At 42.8% G+C, this 17975-nt stretch overlaps 2 protein-coding genes across 13 annotated transcripts in view; both read right to left on the bottom strand.

Moving 5' to 3' along the window:
* Positions 1 to 4322: 4322 nt before the first annotated feature.
* Positions 4323 to 9443, bottom strand: MYOCOS (myocilin opposite strand). The gene is made up of 2 exons (XM_070768165.1): positions 9203 to 9443; positions 4323 to 6220 (listed from the first exon to the last, which is right to left on the bottom strand). The coding sequence occupies exons 1-2, from the start codon at positions 9295 to 9297 to the stop codon at positions 6076 to 6078; spliced, it is 240 nt and encodes a 79-aa protein (XP_070624266.1). The 5' UTR covers positions 9298 to 9443; the 3' UTR covers positions 4323 to 6075.
* A 5875-nt stretch (positions 9444 to 15318) lies between these two features.
* The window catches only part of PRRC2C (proline rich coiled-coil 2C), a 95564-nt gene continuing 92907 nt past the window's right edge, over positions 15319 to 17975 (bottom strand). For all 12 annotated transcript variants that reach the window (XM_070768156.1, XM_070768150.1, XM_070768160.1 and 9 more), the window contains one exon: positions 15319 to 17545. In XM_070768156.1, coding sequence (XP_070624257.1) covers positions 17473 to 17545 — 73 coding nt within the window. In that variant the 3' untranslated portion in view covers positions 15319 to 17472. The remainder of the gene's footprint in view (positions 17546 to 17975) is intronic.

Here is a 17975-nt window from a genome sequence, read left to right as displayed (position 1 = left end):
TTTAAATGCCACCTCTATGATGATAATCCTTTAAATTTATATCCTCAGCCCAGACTGCTCCTGAAATCAAGATTCATGTATTAATAATTTAATAACTAATTATTAATCTTTAATTAACACATGAATCTGGATTTCAGGAGCAGTCTGGGCTGAGGATATGAATTTGAAGAATCTACCTGCAATGCAGGAGACCCAGGCTCAATTCCTGGGTTGGGAAGATCCCCAGGGGAAGGAAGTAGAAACTCACTCCAGTATTCTTGCCTGGAAAATTCCATGGACAGAGGAGCCTAGTGGGCTACAGTGCATGGAATCACAAAAAGCAGGATATGACTGAGTGATTAGCACACACTCAAACCACCATATTTAAAATTGCAACTCACCTGGTGCTTCCCCTGCCACTTCTATTATGACTCTTATTATTTTTAAATTTTTAATTTTTTAATTGGAGAATAATTGCTTTACAATGTTGTGTTGGTTTCTGCCATACAACAATGCGAATCAGCCAGAGGTATACATATATCCAGGAACCTCTCTCCCTCCCCACCCCATCCCACCCCTCCAGGTTGCACAGGGTGCTGGGTCTCACTTCCTGTGTTATACAGCAGCTTCCCACTAGCTAGCTATTTTACACGTGGTAGTGTTTATGTTTCAATGCTACTCTCTAAATTCACCCCACCCTCTTCTTCCTCCACTGTGTCCACAAGTCTGTTTTCTATGTCTGCATGTCTATTCCTACCCTGCAAATAGGTTCATCAGCACTATTTTTTAGATTCCATATATATGCTTTAATATGTGATGTTTGCTTTTCTCTTGTTGACTTACTTCACTCTATATAACAGGCTCTGGTTCATCCACCTCACTAGAACAGACTCAATTTTTTTCCTTTTTATGGCTGAGGGACATTCCATTGAGTATATGTACCACAACTTCTCTACCCATTCATCCATCAGTGAACATCGAAGTTGCTTCCAGGTTCTGGTGATTATAAATAGTGCTGCAATCAACACTGGGATACACGCATTTTTTGAATTATGAGTGTCTCAGAGTATATGCCCAGTAGTAATTGCCCTTATTATTTTTAAATGTCTAGAGATCTCTTCAAGAAAATCAGAGATACCAAGGAACATTTCATGCAAAGATGGGCTCGATAAAGGACAGAAATGGTATGGACCTAACAGAAGCAGAAGATATTAAGAAGAGATGGCAAGAATACACAGAAGAATTGCACAAAAAAGATCTTCATGACCCAGATAATCACGATGGTGTGATCACTGACCTACAGCCAGACATCCTGGAATGTGAAGTCAAGTGGGCCTTAGAAAGCATCACTAAGAACAAAGCTAGTGGAGGTGATAGAATTCCAGTTGAGCTATTCCAAATCCTGAAAGATGATGCTGTGAAAGTGCTGCACTCAATATGCCAGCAAATTTGGAAAACTCAGCAGTGGCCACAGGACTGGAAAAGGTCAGTTTTCATTCTAATCCCAAAGAAAGGCAATGCCAAAGAATGCTCAAACTACCGCACAATTGCACTCATCTCACATGCTAGTAGAGTAATACTCAAAATTCTCCAAGCCAGGCTTCAGCAATATGTGAACCGTGAACTTCCTGATGTTCAAGCTGGTTTTAGAAAAGGCAGAGGAACCAGAGATCAAATTGCCAACATCCACTGGATCATCGAAAAAGCAAGAGAGTTCCAGAAAAGCATCTATTTCTGCTTAATTGACTATGCCAAAGCCTTTGTGTGGATCACAATAAACTGTGGACAATTCTGAAAGAGATGGGAATACCAGACCACCTGATCTGCCTCTTGAGAAATTTGTATCCAGGTCAGGAAGCAACAGTTAGAACTGGACATGGAACCACAGACTGGTTCCAAATAGGAAAAGGAGTACGTCAAGGCTGTATATTGTCACCCTGTTTATTTAACTTATATGCAGAGTACATCATGAGAAACACTGGGCTGGAAGAAACACAAGCTGGAATCAAGATTGCCGGGAGAAATATCAATAACCTCAGATATGCAGATGACACCACCCTTATGGCAGAAAGTGAAGAGGAACTAAAAAGCCTCTTGATGAAAGTGAAAGTGGAGAGTGAAAAAGTTGGCTTAAAGCTGAACATTCAGAAAACGAAGATCATGGCATCCGGTCCCATCACTTCATGGGAAATAGATGGGGAAACAGTGGAAACAATGTCAGACTTTATTTTTCTGGGCTCCAAAATCACTGCAGATGGTGACTGCAGCCATGAAATTAAAAGACGCTTACTCCTTGGAAGGAAAGTTATGGCCAACATAGATAGCATATTGAAAAGCAGAGACATTACTTTGCCAACAAAGGTTCATCTAGTCAAGGCTATGGTTTTTTCAGTGGTCATGTATGGATGTGAGAGTTGGACTGTGAAGAAGGCTGAGCACCGAAGAATTGATGCTTTTGAACTGTGGTGTTGGAGAAGACTCTTGAGAGTCCCTTGGACTGCAAGGAGATCCAACCAGTCCATTCTGAAGGAGATCAGCCCTGGTATTTCTTTGGAAGGAATGATGCTAAAGCTGAAACTCCAGTACTTTGGCCACCTCATGCGAAGAGTTGACTCATTGGAAAAGACTCTGATGCTGGGAGGGATTGGGGGCAAGAGGAGAAGGGGACGACAGAGGATGAGATGGCTGGATGGCATCACTGACTCGATGGATGTGAGTCTGAGTGAACTCTGGAAGTTGGTGATGGACAGGGAGGCCTGGCGTGCTGTGATTCATGGGGTCGCAAAGAGTCGGACATGACTGAGTGACTGATCTGATCTGATCTGATCCATTACATTTATCATCTCCTAACATATAATTCCATTATTTTTAAATACTTTTTTTCTGTCTTCTTCCACTGGAACATAAATTCCATGGAGGCAGGTATTATTTTGTTCAATAATATGTCTCTAGAGGGAGAATATTCAAACTACCGCACAACTGCATTCATCTCACACGCTAGTAAAGTAATGCTCAAAATTCTCCAAGCTAGGCTTCAGCAATACGTGAACTGTGAACTTTCAGATGTTCAAGCTGGTTTTAGAAAAGGCAGAGGAACCAGAGATCAAATTGCCAACATCCACTGGATCATCAAAAAAGCAAGAGAGTTCCAGAAAAAACATCTATTTCTGCTTTATTGACTATGCCAAAGCCTTTGACTGTGTGGATCACAATAAACTGTGGAAAATTCTGAAAGAGATGGGAATACCAGTCCACCTGACCTGCCTCTTGAGAAACCTTTATGCAGGTCAGGAAGCAACAGTTAGAACTGGACATGGAACAACAGACTGGCTCCAAATAGGAAAAGGAGTACGTCAAGGCTGTATATTGTCACCCTGTTTATTTAACTTATATGCAGAGTACATCATGAGAAACACTGGGCTGGAAGAAACACAAGCTGGAATCAAGATTGCTGGGAGAAATATCAATAACCTCAGATATGCAGATGACACCACCCTTATGGCAGAAAGTGAAGAGGAACTAAAAAGCCTCTTGATGAAAGTGAAAGAGGAGAGTGAAAAAGTTGGCTTAAAGCTGAACATTCAGAAAACGAAGATCATGGCATCCGGTCCCATCACTTCATGGGAAATAGATGGGGAAACAGTGGAAACAATGTCAGACTTTATTTTTCTGGGCTCCAAAATCACTGCAGATGGTGATTGCAGCCATGAAATTAAAAGACGCTTACTCCTTGGAAGGAAGGTTATGACCAACCTAGATAGCATATTGAAAAGCAAAGACGTTACTTTACCAACAAAGGTCCATCTAGTCAAGGCTATGGTTTTTCCAGTAGTCATGTATGGATGTGAGAGTTGGACTGTGAAGAAAGCTGAGTGCCGAAGAATTGATGGTTTTGAACTGTGGTGTTGGAGAAGACTCTTGAGAGTCCTTTGGACTGCAAGGAGATCCAACCAGTCCATTCTGAAGGAGATCAGCCCTGGGTGTTCTTTGGAAGGAATGATGCTAAAGCTGAAACTCCAGTACTTTGGCTACCTTATGTGAAGAGTTGACTCATTGGAAAAGACTCTGATGCTGGGAGGGATTGGGGGCAGGAGGAGAAGGGGACGACAGGGATGAGATGGCTGGATGGCATCACTGACCCAATGGATGTGAATTTGAGTGAACTCTGGGAGTTGGTAATGGACAGGGAGGCCTGGAGTGCTGCAATTCATGGGGTTGCAAAGAGTCAGACACGACTGAGCGCCTGAACTGAACTGAGAGCAGGGCTCAGCTCAGATAGTAGGTGCTTGATATTTTTTGAACAAAGAAACAAACAGAAAAAAATATCCTGGAACTTGCTCAGAATAAACTGGAAATAAAGCTGCCACAAAGGGTACCCCTTCCCAACATTTCCCCTCCTTGATTCTACTCTTAACTGGTTGTATGACCTTAGGCAAGTCACTTAATCCTTGTTCCAGAGCCAACAGAACTTTCTGTAATGGTAGTCATGCTATCTTAACATGCAATATGGTAGCCACCAGTCACATGAAGCTATTGAATGCCTAAAATATGACTAGTCCAAGGAACGGAATTTTATATTTTATGTAATTTTGATGAATTTAAGTAGCCACGTGTGGCTAGAGGCTACCCTATTGGAGTGTCTAAGTGTGTTCTCTCATCTGACTGAGGATGAGGTGATGTGTGTTGAGTCCCCCAGCTGGCAAGGACGGGTGCTCCAGGCATGCTCCCCCCACCCCACGCTGCTGCAGCAGACACAAGGGGAGGAAGCTGACTTCCACATCAATAGCAGAGCCCTCTGACTAGGTGGGGAGGGGGACATAGGCACACTTACAAGGGTGGACTTGGAGAGAGAACACCCACAGGGGCTCTATAAAGAAGTGAATGCAATAAAAGATGACCTCGTTGGGGCCCAGGGCAGTTTTCCCCAAAATGTGCCTCAATAGCATATGGATTATCTTGAATTAAAGTTACTTAAGGGGCCAGAGCAAGAGGAATACTCTGACCCTCCTTTCTGTCTGACCCTAAAAGCAGGAAATAAACCTCTCCTGTAAAAGGACATCCTTATTGTCAGAGAGAGAATTCAAGCTGAGAAGCCTATATAAACAAATCTTGGTGTTTTTTTAAATTTACTACTCGGAACCCAAACTCTGTTTAGATTCTTTAATTGAGCACCCAAAACCTAAATTTATTTGTCCTATCCACTCCTCACAAATGTATTGTTTCTTGGTCTAAAAAGTATAAAAACTTCCTGCTTTGGTCCCATTTCCATGACAACTTCACACGCATGAATCAAAATTTGTTTTTCTTTTCCTGTTCATCTGTCTGGCATTAATTTTATTATTAATCCAGTCACCAAAACTCAAGAGGGATAGAGGAGGAAAATAGCACCTGAGGACATTTCTCAGATGTGGACTTGGATGATCACCTCTTTGATGCTTTCAGATTCTTCACAAGAGCCCTTGGGAGTCCTTAGAGGTGCTTTAGGGTGTCTTGAGCATGGGATCTGAGCAGTATTCTTCTCCTCCCTAACTAGGTCACTTTGCACTTGGCTGCTTTTCCAGTTAAGTATCTTCTGTTAGAGTTTGAAGTTCACTTAAACCTCTGAGAAGCAAAATTTGAAAATGTTGTCCATAAATGTGAAATACAGCCCAGTCCCAGCCCAGAAGACAGGACGCAGCTACAAAAGAACATAAAACTACTGTGCCCCAGGCTGAGCTTTGAAAACCTAAACCCCTCAGAGTTCTCTGGAACTCAGATCTTTAAATTCACAGAGGCCTGGACTTTTCACTCATCCAGATTTATTAACAAACATTGGAGGCCTGGTCACTTTTTTTTTTTTTTAATTCAAATACAACTGACTACCATAACTGTTCTCTAGCACAACAAAAATTGACTACTGAATATGAACATCATTTGGCTTGAGACCAAAGATTAAGTGCACGAGGAAGGGTAAACAGTGTTCAATGGTGGTTGAAGAAAACTGGGAAAGAAAGAATAAAGATTTGCCAAGACATTCTTCAAAACCAACCCCAATGACTTCGCAGAAACAGTTTTCTGGAGTTTTCTGTCAAAGTCCAGTTCAAAATGACTGATGTTTTAGGTGCTTAGGAAGTCTTCAGCTGGAGAGGGAGGTGGGGCTGGGGGTACTTTGGGGCTAGCTGCACTCGGGAGGGCTTGTCTGGATTCCACATCTGAGGGTATTTCCCCAGCGTCATCACTTTGCTTGGTAAATCTTTCTTCTCTGGGAGGAAAGGCACACTGAATGTCATTTAAATAAAACCGGGATTTTTAAAAAGAAGGAAAAAAGAACACCCAGGTCCCAGCCCCTAAAGAGAACATTCAGCATTTTAGATGACATCCTGCCTTACCTAAAATGACATACTCTCTATTTACACTTTGCATGTCATTTCTTCTCAAAGAGAATTGAACCATCTCCTCTGGTCCCACGGAACCAACGTAGCTGGGGTTCACCTCTACCAGCCAGCTCTCTGTAGTTTCTCTAGGGTAGGCTCTCTCCCTCAAGATTTTATTTGCATCTGGCCACCTGAGTTCGGTCCCTGGGTTGGGAAGATCCCCTGGAGGAGGACATGGCAACCCACTCCAGTATTCTTGCCTGGAGAATTCCATGGACAGAGGAGCCTGGCGGGCTACAGTCCACGAGATCTCAAAGAGTCGGACACGACTGAATGACTTCCACTTTCATTCTCTGGCCAGTTCAGCCTAGGCTCACTTCAGCTCTCCTTTATGCCCAGGCCTCACTCCACCCTGTATACACCCCTTCCCTGCCCCACACCCAGTCTGCTGGGTTCTCCTCCCCTTCTGCTAGAATGCACCATGCATCTCCGTTCTACTCAGGGCTTGGCAAACCCTGCCTTCAAGGGAATAGCCAGTCAAGTGATTCAAGATTCAGATTTAACAGTTCTGTACCTGCTATGGTTTAGGACTTGGAAATTAACTAGAAACTAACTACATTTAGATTCTCAGTGGCAGCTCACTCCTACTAGTTTTTTTTTGCTGAGGAAGCTGAGACAGGTGATTCACTCGGTCATGTGGCCAGTATAAGACAGAACTGGAATCCAAACTCAGATCTCTCTTGACCACAAGCTCAGTGCTGCATCTCCTAGTCAGAGCTGATCCCTAATGTTGCTGAGGGGGTGTGGGGTAATGGGGGAGGGGGTAACAGGGAAGGAAGCCAGGAGAGGCCCCAGAACTGTGAAACCTCTTTATTCTTGAGTGGATGTTAACGTACAGTGACCACAACCCCCTGGAGACAATGCCCACTCTCACAGTCTAATCAGTCAGGTCAAATTTGCCATGTAACCCCATCAGTAAAATGTAACACCTCCATGATAGGCGGTATTGCTCAGTCGTGTCTGACTCTTCGTGACCCCATGGACCATAGCCCACCAGGCTCCTCTGTCCATGGGATTTCCCAGGCAAGAATACTAGAGTGGGTTGCCATTTCCTTCTTCAGGGGATCTTCCCAACCCAGAGATTGAACCTGCATCTCCTGCTTGGCAGGTGGATTCCTTACCACTGTACCATCTGAGAAGGAAGCCCTTAACACTTCCATATCTATGATAACTAAGAAATTGTATATGATTTTTAAAATCAATTCACTAAAATCTTACATTCCAATAAACACTGAAGTCAAGAAACACTGTGAACAAACTGGATGGAGATCCCTATTTCAAATTTTTTACTTTTGGCCAATTTTTTCAGGTTTTATAAAATCACCATTTTAAAGCTCATACTATATCCAAAGAACTCAAAAGTGTCAGCCCTGCTGATTGTTGTTTACCCATATTTGAATTATTAGAATTATTTCAACCCAGGTTTCTTGGCAGAAATTTATGTTAGGCCACTTGTCTCTACTGAGGGTTACATTCATTGAGACTAGATGCTATAACTTTAAAATCACAGAAACACCCAAATTGCAACATGCTAGCATGTGCTGCAAGTGAGTGAAGCAGGCCAATAGCGCTGGACTTCCTCCAGCTTTTTATCTCCCATCCTTCCATCGGGATAGTCCCAGAATCTACACATGACCTCCTGACACACAGCGAAGGTACAGCATCAAGTCAAGTCAAACATTAACTTCAAAAGAGCTCAGTTTTCATAGAAATTGGAGTCCTAATGTTTTTGTTATAAACCTTTATATATGAGATGTCTTGGGCATCCTACTGGATCTGGGGATTTCAGACCAGAGAGGAGACAGAACAGCCTACTGTGGATATTGTAGGCTTGCCAGATTTAGCAAAGTAAAATGTAGGTTGTCCAAGTAAATTTCAAATAAACAACTAACATTTTTTACTGTATTTATGTGTGTGCTCAGTTGTGTCCAACTCTTTGTGACCCCATGGACTGTAGCCCACCAGGCTTCTCCGTCCGCGAGATTTCTCAGGCAAGAATACTGGAGTGGGTTGCCATTTCCTCCTCCAGGGGATCTTTCTAACCCAGGAATCAAACCCGTGTCTCCTCCATTGGCAGGAGGATTCTTTACCACTGAGTCACCTGGGAGTTCTCTTTTACTGTAAATATATCACAAATCACACAGATTAAGTTAGACCCAAAAAACTCCTTCTGTTGTTCACCTAAAATTCAAATTTAACTAGGCATCCTGTATTTTATCCACTGACCATACCATCCAGGGAAGGTTGTCAGATGGTAGACTTTTTGAGAACTCCAACATGCAGCTCAGGCAGCTAGCTACTTCAAGGCAGGCAAACTCTCTTCTGTGGGCCAGACAACCTGCTGAGGTCTCTCCTATCTAAGGGCGTGCTAGGCCAGTCCTGAACATCAGGCATAGAGTGGTGAAGGAGACAAATAGTTCTTGCCTTACAGGGAGCTGACCATCTACTTGGGAGAGAGAAAGAGCTTCTTGGCATCCATGCTGTCCCCAAATCTTGCAGCAACATACATTTTTATATTGGGAGGGCACATCAAAACTTCAAAGTTGTTGTCAAAGTGATCCTCACCCCTCAGTCAAGAGCCACTGATCTGAAGTCAATCCCAGTACCCTTATCATTGTCTACTGAAGGACCACGTGACACAAGTCTGCTTCCCACTGTGGGTGACAAAGTGTTTTCTCATCCATAAATTCTGCCCTGCTGCAATAGATGGATGCCTTTACATAAACCTGAATCTAGAGGCAGTCCTTGGCCTTTGGCGTGCATCAGCATGTGTGCCCCATCCCAGCCCCCACCACAGATCCCAGGAGTACCTCCTGGTCATGGTGATCCTGCGCCTCATCACCTCGGAGGCCAGGTCTCTGTAGGGGAGGTTAATGCTGTAGCCCGTGGAGCCTTTCCCAGCCATGGCTTTGCACTCAGAGGGTTGAGATTCACTGACACCTGTGAATCTAAAACAAAAGCACCAGCAAACCTGCTTCAGGGATCAAAACAGCTGTGTCTGGGTCCAGCATGGCAGGGTTTGCAGAGGACTCTCCCTGCCTGTTTTCTCAGTGGGTTCCTCCACAGCCCACCCCTCTCCCACTCCCTGCCCCACCCCTGTCCTGAGGCAGACATCTTCTCATTTCAATGCCTGCCCTGGGGAAGAGCCAGGCCTCCCCACAATTAGATACAGCCGGTATTATTACCCCAACCTGGTGATATGGAAACCGAGGGCAGCTATGGCTCCCCCAAGGGAACAGCTGAGGAAACAGAGGCCCAGAGAGGTAAACTGTCTTTTTCGGGGTTGCACAGCCGGGCCCTGTCCTGGCTGCTTCCCCTGTAGCGAGCACCACTCCCTCACAGCCCTTCCTCACAGGGCTGTTTGGCATCACTGAGGCACACAGAGCCCTCTTCCTGGAACACTTCTAAGAACAGGAAGAGGGGGCTTCTCTGGGACTCAGTGGCAAAGAATCCGCCTGCCAATGCAGGAGACACGGGTTTGATCCCTGATCCGGGAACATCCCACATACCACGGAGCAACTAAGTTTATGCACCACAACTACTGAAGCTGTCGAACCCTAGAGGCGGTGCTCCGCAACGAGAGAAGCCACTGCAACGAGCAGCCCACTCAGCGACGAGGGCCCAGCACAGCCGGAAAAACAAGGGACACGGGGTTGACAAGGCTACTTGTTCAAAGGCACTGGAGGCTTGATACTGAGAAGAGAAGCAGCAGCAGTGGGAGCTCTTAACAGTCAGACATTGTGGGATATCCTTTTACAGTATCTTATTTGATAACCACAGTAACTGCAATGTAAGTTATTATGATCCCTACTGAAGCGCTTGATGAGGAAACAGCAACAGAGCAGTTAGGCAGCTTCCCCCAGGGCACAGAGCTACAGTCCGAACCTAAGGTCAGTCTGGCTTCAAAGACGCCACTGCAGAGCCCGGCGACTCTCCAGTTCTGCCTCGGTGCCAAGTCATTTCCAAAGGAATAAGAAGTGAATCTCCATTCCTGGACACCCGGTCACACTCTTGAGGTGACATGGCTGTTCTCAGAAGAGGAGTTGCAAGGGCCTGAACTCACCAGCCTGACGTTCCGTCTGCAAAAGTCTGTTCTCAGGAGGAAGCCCAAGAGACTCACCTTTGATGTCAGATCAGCTTAGGATATGACCCCTTCCACACCTCAGCTCATGGTCTTTAAAGAAACACCCTTATTCTGCACAGACTGTTCATACATCAGTTACTCCACAGCCTCCATGAAGGAAAAGGCCCAAACCAGCTCACTGCTGCCAACTGCCTCCTGGGCCTTTTTATCCTCTTGTAGTCAATCTTTCTCAGCTTGTGTTGGTAGATTGATTCGTGCCCTTCGAAGGTAACAGCTGACACAGGTGTTCCCTGTGACCTTGATGAGAAATCCCCAAGATGTTGCAGGGAGGAGACGGGTCTTGAATGCAGAACAGGGGAAGGGACTTCAGCCACATGTGCAATGAGGAAGCACAGAGGCCAGAAAGCAAGACATCTCAACCTGTTACCTATTGACATTCTAAAAACTAATTCATGTCCTCCCCTCCTCCCAGCAGCATGATGACTGATTTCCCCTACTTCCTGATGACTCAGCACTTCTGCTGAGGAGGCAGGTGCTTTGGCTTTCAAATAAAAGTGGTTGATTGATTTCAGGACTCTCAGTTTTGAGCCAAATGATACTGAGCAAGTAATTTTAGCTTTTATGAGGCTAGGTTTTTCTACCTGTAAGAGGAGTAATATTCATAGCACCACTATTCATAATAACCAAGACATGGAAGCAACCTAAAGGCCCACCGACAGGGGAAGGATAAAGATGGATGCGTGTGTGCACGTGTGCACACACACACACACACACACACACACACACACACACACACACACACACAATGGAATACTACTTAGCCACAGAGAAGAATGAAATAATGCCATCTGCAACAACACGGATGGACAGAGATGGCCACACTAAGTCAGTCAGACAAAGATAAATACCATATAACACTCTAATCTCAGATATGATACAAATGAACTGTCTATGAAACAGACTCACAGACACAGAGAACAGACTGTGGTTGCCAAGGGGGAGGAGGATGGGGAAAGACGGGTCTGGAGTTTGGGGTTAGCAGATACAAACCATTGTATAATATAAAGAATGGATAAACAATGAAGTCCTATTGTATAGCATATGAAACTATATTCAATATCCTCTGATAAAACATAATGGAAAATAATACATATGTGTATAACTGAATCACTTTGCTGTATTGCAGAAATTAACACTATAAATCAAGTATATTGCAGTTACAATAAAGAAGCAATACTCTCTCCCAGGGCAGTTGTGAGGATCAAGAAAGTATTTGCAAAAATCCCTAATTTAGCCCTGTTTTGGTCTTAACTATTTAAATGCATGTCTATATAAACATATCCGTATATATGTGTATGTGTGTGTATATATATATATATAAAACCCAGGGTGAATATGAATATATATGTATACTGCCCCTCATGTACTACCACGAATGTAAGCTTTTCCTCACAAATTCCATGACTACAGTTTCCCACTCACAAAACAGAACACGAGAATATGTATTCTCTGTAACATAACAGAAAAATGTACAACTATCAATATTATTACTAACTTTACAACAAGGGCACTGAAACTTCTCTTAGGCTCCCTTAGTCGTGTGGAACATAGACCAAGGGTATCTCCCAGCTTTGCAAATAGCTGAGAAGAGAAAAACAAAGAAGGGGAAGGCCGAGTTCCAAAGAACAGCACAGAGAGATAAGAAAGCCTCCTTAGGTGAACAATGCAGAGAAACAGAGGAAAACAACAGAATGGGAAAGACTACAGAGCTCTTCAAGAAAATTACAGATACCAAGGGAACATTTCTTGCAAAGACGGGCACAATAAATCACAAAATGGCAAGGATCTAACAGAAGAGAGTAAGAAGAGATGTAAAGAATATACAGAACTGTACAAAAAAGGTCTTAATGACCTGGATAACCATGATGGTGTGATCACTTACCTAGAGTGTGTGGAGTGTGAAGTCCACACACACACACTTCCTGGAGTGTGAAGTCAAGCAGGCCTTAAGAAACATTACTACGACCAAAGCTAGTAGAGGTGATGAAATTCCAGCTGAGCTATTTCAAGTTCTAAAAGATGATGTTAAAGTTCTTCACTCAATATGCCAGCAAATTTGGAAAACTCAGCAATGGCCACAAGACTGAGGTTGGTTTTCATTCCAATTCCAAAGAAAGGCAATGCCAAAGGATGTTCAAACTACCTCACAATTGTACTCATCTCACACGCTAGCAAAGTAATGCTCAAAATTCTCCAAGCCAGGCTTCAACAGTATGTGAACCGAGAACTTCCAGATGTTCAAGCCGGATTTAGAAAAGGCAGAGAAACTAGAGATCAAATTGCCAACATCTGTTGGATCATACAAAAAGAAAATTCCAGAAAAACATCTACTTCTGCTTCATTGACTACCCTAAAGCCTTTGTGTGGATCACAACAAACTGGAAAGTTCCTAAAGAGATGGGAATATCAGATCACCTTACTTACCTCCTGAGAAACTTGTATGCAGGTCAAGAAGCAACAGTTAGAACCAAACATGGAACAGACTGGTTCAAAAGTGGGAAAGGAGTACGTCAAGGCTGTATATTGTCACCCTGCTTATTTAACTTAAATGCAGAGAACATCATGCAAAATGTCTGGCTGGCTGAAGCACAAACTGGAATCAAGACTGCTGGGACAAGTATCAACAACCTCAGATATGCAGATCAGTTCAGTCACTCAGTCATGGCTCTCTTTGCGACCCCATGGACTGCAGCATACCAGTCTTCCCTGTCCATCACCAACTCCTGGAACTTGCTCAAACTCATGTCCATCCAGTCGGTGATGCCATCCAACCATCTCATCCTCTATCGTCCCCTTCCCCTACTGCCTTTAATCTTTCCCAGCATTAGGGTCTTTTCCAATGAATCAGTTCTTCACGTCAGGTGGCCAAAATATTGCAGATTCTATCCTAATGGCAGAAAGTGAAGAGGAATTAAAGACCCTCTTGATGAAGGTAAAAGAGGCGAGTGAAAAAGCTGGTTTAAAACTCAACATTCAAAAAACAAAAATCATAGCATCTGGTCCCATCACTTCATGGCAAATAAATGGGGGAAAAATGGCAACAGTGGCAGACTTTATTTTCCTGGGCTTACAAAATCACTGCAGATGGTGACTGCAGCCATGAAATTAAAAGATGCTTGTTTCTTGGAAGAAAAGCTATGATAAACCTAGATAGTGTATTATAAAGCAGAGACATCACTTTGCCGACAAAGATCCTATAATCAAAGCTATGGTTTTCCCAGTAGTCTTGTATGGATTTAAGAGTTGGACCATAAAGGAGGCTGAGCACCAAATTGATGCTTTCAAATTGTGGTGCTTGAGAGTCCCTTGGACAGCAAGGACATCAAACTAGTCAATACTAAAGGAGATCAGTCCTGAATATTCATTGAAAGCATTGATGATGACGCTCCAATACGTTCACCACCTGATGGGAAGAGCTGACTCATTGGGAAAGATCCTGAGTTGACAAAGATTGAAGGCAGAAGTGGGTGACAAGAGGATGAGATGGTTGGATGGCATCACCAACTCAATGAATAGGAGTTTGAGCAACTCCAAGGATAGTGAAGGACAGTGAAGTCTGGGGTGCTGCGGTGCATATGGTCACAGAGTTGGACATGACTTACTGACTGAACAACACTACCAAGTTATAAAAAGATCGTGACTTCTGCCTTGGTGCTTTTTTTGGATGTTCCTGGAATACATATAAGTACCCATGTGCCTTTCCCTGCGGTTAAGAAAGTGACTGCTTTGTGTGGGAGGCCTACTTGGCCATTCTATTCTCCTTAATTATACCTAATGTACCTTTGGCAGGAAGGTTTAAAAAAAAAAAGCAGCACCTGAACCACGTCATTCTGGGCTGCTGAGGAAGGAAAGTTGGTAATATCTATGAGTAGTTGTTTTCCCCCCGAGACTTGAAATTGAACACCCGCTATTGGCAAGGGCTTCCCAGGTGGTTTAAGTGGTATCAAGAACCCACCAGCCAATGCAGGAGATGTGGAAAGTGGTTTTGATTCTGGCGTTGGGAAGATCCCTTGTAGTAGGAAATGGCAACTCACTCCAGTATTCTTGCCTGGAGAATCCCCTGGACAGGGGATCCTAGTAGGCTACAGTTCCCATGAGGCCACAAATAGTTGGACACAACTGAGCACATCTCTTGGTAAAAAAAGAGAAAGAATACATTGATCCATCCTCTTTCTGTCCCTCTACATCATCCTTGAACCTAGGACTTTCTCATCTGGAATCTCAAGCCTGATTAATGAAACTTCCTTCCTTTAATTCTCCACTGAATACTAATGCATTTATTTGGGAGCTCCCTTTTCATTTCAGGTGAATAAATTGTTGACTTTGCTTTTTTTGCTCAGAAACCAGCTAAGACCAAAATTTACATATAAATCTACTTATTAGCTAGCGTGTCAATAAATCAATTAGTATTACCCAAACAATTTTAGGTTTTAATCATACAATCAAGTTAAGCAGTAGGATCAGGGGGAAGACAGAGTGACTGGAAAATGGTCCCAGGAAATAGAGGTCAGGTATCAGTGACGGCAACCTGCAAGACTTCAAGCCACCACTAGACTACACTCAGGTAAGAACCGTCTTCTACATTCCCAGCACATGACACATATATGTACTTGATCAACTGACTAAATTATATCAAAGCCTCATCTCTTGCTTAAACTCTAGTTCATGTAAAATATCCTTCTCCTTTGATATTTCTCTGTCCAGGGAAATGTGTGTGTTTTTGACAATAATTCTTTGGAGTAATTCTATGTTGGAATATGGAGTAAATTAGTGAGTCTTGCCCAAGCTTTACTAAGATTTATTTTGGGTCCCTCCATTTCCAGCCAGAAGAATGGTGATTCTATTGTCTACATTCAGCAGTTTACAACACCAAGAAAGACGACTCTCCTCTTCCTTGACAGACTGTTTTCAAATGAACATGGCTACCTCGAGAACAGGGGCCATACATACTATCCTCAAAAGACAGTCTTTACTTTGACTGAATAAGCTTTATAGTTCTTCAAAGTCAGAAATCAAGTTTTGGGGTGGCATTTTTTCCCCCTAGAGCATAATGTACTCTTACTTCAGATTTTAGGAATGGATAGGAAGCTCCAAGACTCATTATTTAGAGAATACTTTATTAGTTTCTGTAATCAAACCCATGTAGATAAGACCTTACATATTTAATACAGTGTGTTACCCCTGTACAAATGGAAAAAATTATGTTTAACGTTTCTAGACCAATATGGCTGTTAATTTCTGTACAATGCCAACCCAACACGGTACAACTGGGATACTTTTTCCAAAGTTGACAGCACAGCTAAAGTTTCCAAAAATTCAAATTATATATATATATGTATATATATATATAGATTTATTTATTTATATAAAAAGACCAATAGCAGTATGTTATGCATCAATAGCAGCAACAGCTTTTCCAAGTTCTGCAGTCATCTGAACAAAATTATAGAGACATCCAGCACACTCCATTAAAAAAAAAAAAAAGTAAAAAAACAAAACCTCAGAAAACAGCTAAGTTCTGTTACTGTTGTGGTACCTGGCACCATTTTTTAATTACGTTTCTCAATCATCATCTGGAAAGAAAACATTCTAGAATAACGTCATTAAAAACAGATCTGATAAAGCACAGTCACTACTACATATCATAAAGCAGGTACAAGATATTTTACATTCACAGAGGTATGATACAGTACTGTCCTACATCTATAATACTAAAGGATATAATTAAAAAGGCATTATTTGAGACTTGATTCTACTTTCCAGCAGAGGGCCCAAAGGATGGTTATGACACAGCTCTGGTACAGAAATGCACCTTCTTAGATAGGATTTCCTTTCTTCATTGGCATAGTTCTAGGTACTCACTGCTCTTCATGAACATCAGCTAAAAACCGTTTAAAAAAATAAACAAAAACCAACCATTGGATTCATACAAAGATGACTGAGGAGAGGCAAGCAGGACTCAACCTAAGTAGTATTTGACCAACTCCGTCATGTCTGAATGGTTAAGAGCTTCACGGAAGAAAGGAGATGCCAAGTAGCACTTCAAAGCTTTGGGCCACAACCAAAACACAGCATCATTTCAAACAGTAGCCAAACACTGCCCACTTGGGTATGTTCAAGGATGTTGACGTCAGTATTTCATCATCTGCTCACTCATCCAGGAAGAAGGGGAGATCAGTTACTGTACTTTGATTGTGTTCAACTCAATCACCATGTTACAAAAATAGCAAGCTGCCATAATAAAAAATAAGGCTCCTCTATCCAGCACCAGTTATCTTCTGTTCTTCACCACCAAGCCCATAAATGCTCTAACCATATTCCAAGAACATGAGGGAGCACAGAAACCACATCTGATGTCTTAGCTGGGACCATCACTTTGTTCAGGCTGAGCTATTCCTCTGTGGTGTTATTTCCCTCATATTTCTGGTGTTTCATCTAACCATAAGGATTTTAGTTCTACATTATATGCACTCAGGAATGTGTGCACGTATTCACATACAAATTCTGACTGAAGATGCATGGCCGTCAACAGAGTGCATGTTATACAGTAGGTGCAAGCTGGCAAAGCCTCATTTACGGGTGCAGCAGCTGCGTGTCAGTGTAAATCGCTCCTATGTCCCTTGTGCACCTCCAGGCTCTGGACGGGATACTGTCAGAGACCACTTTGCCCCTTTGGCTGATGACATTGTCTAACTTCATTCTCCCTCTTTCCCCTCTCCCTTCCCCTTCCCCCTGCAATAACCCACAGCCTTTAAGATTTTGTTTCTTCGGTTTTGATCGCCTGAGGTTTGATTGGTCCAGTTCTAATAGGTTTGGTGGCTATGGTGGGTGCAGGGGGTGGCTTTTCTTCTACTTTTTCCTGACAGACACCAGGAGGGTCGGTCAGGGTTTCAGGAGGTTTACTTGAGTCACTGTCCACTTTCTGGGCTTTGCCTCCTATCTGTTTGTTCTGTTGCTGTTCAGAGAAGAACCGTTGCGTGGACTGAAGAACCTCTGCTCTCTGCTTTGCCTTAAAAAATGAGAAACAACAACTGAAAATGCTGCAGTATAACCAAAGCCTGTCAATCAATCTCAGTTCAAATCTTTTTACCAATCACAAATCAGTTTTCCCCACGTTGGTTTGGCCCCAAAGTACCTCATTGATCTGTCAGCTTTTAATGGATAGATTTCTTCCTATTTTTGAGAACATTCCATGTGATTCAAAACAAAACAAAACAAAACAAAAACTGAAAAGAATAGGACCACCTCCCACCATCTTTCCAAAGTTTGCCCTTGTAAAAAAACAATAAAATATAAATTGCTGTTGGTCTGTATCTTTTCTGTAAAAAACTTATTGATATCAAATTTTATTTAGGGAGCCTGCTTGCAAATTTGAAAACATATATATGTAATACTTAAAACTTCTATTTATCAATATGTGGTCTACAATAAAATGAAAA

This window comes from Bos indicus, chromosome 16 (assembly GCF_029378745.1).
Source record: "Bos indicus isolate NIAB-ARS_2022 breed Sahiwal x Tharparkar chromosome 16, NIAB-ARS_B.indTharparkar_mat_pri_1.0, whole genome shotgun sequence".
NCBI classification, from domain to species: domain Eukaryota; kingdom Metazoa; phylum Chordata; class Mammalia; order Artiodactyla; family Bovidae; genus Bos; species Bos indicus.
This window is presented reverse-complemented; position numbering and strand designations above follow the sequence as displayed.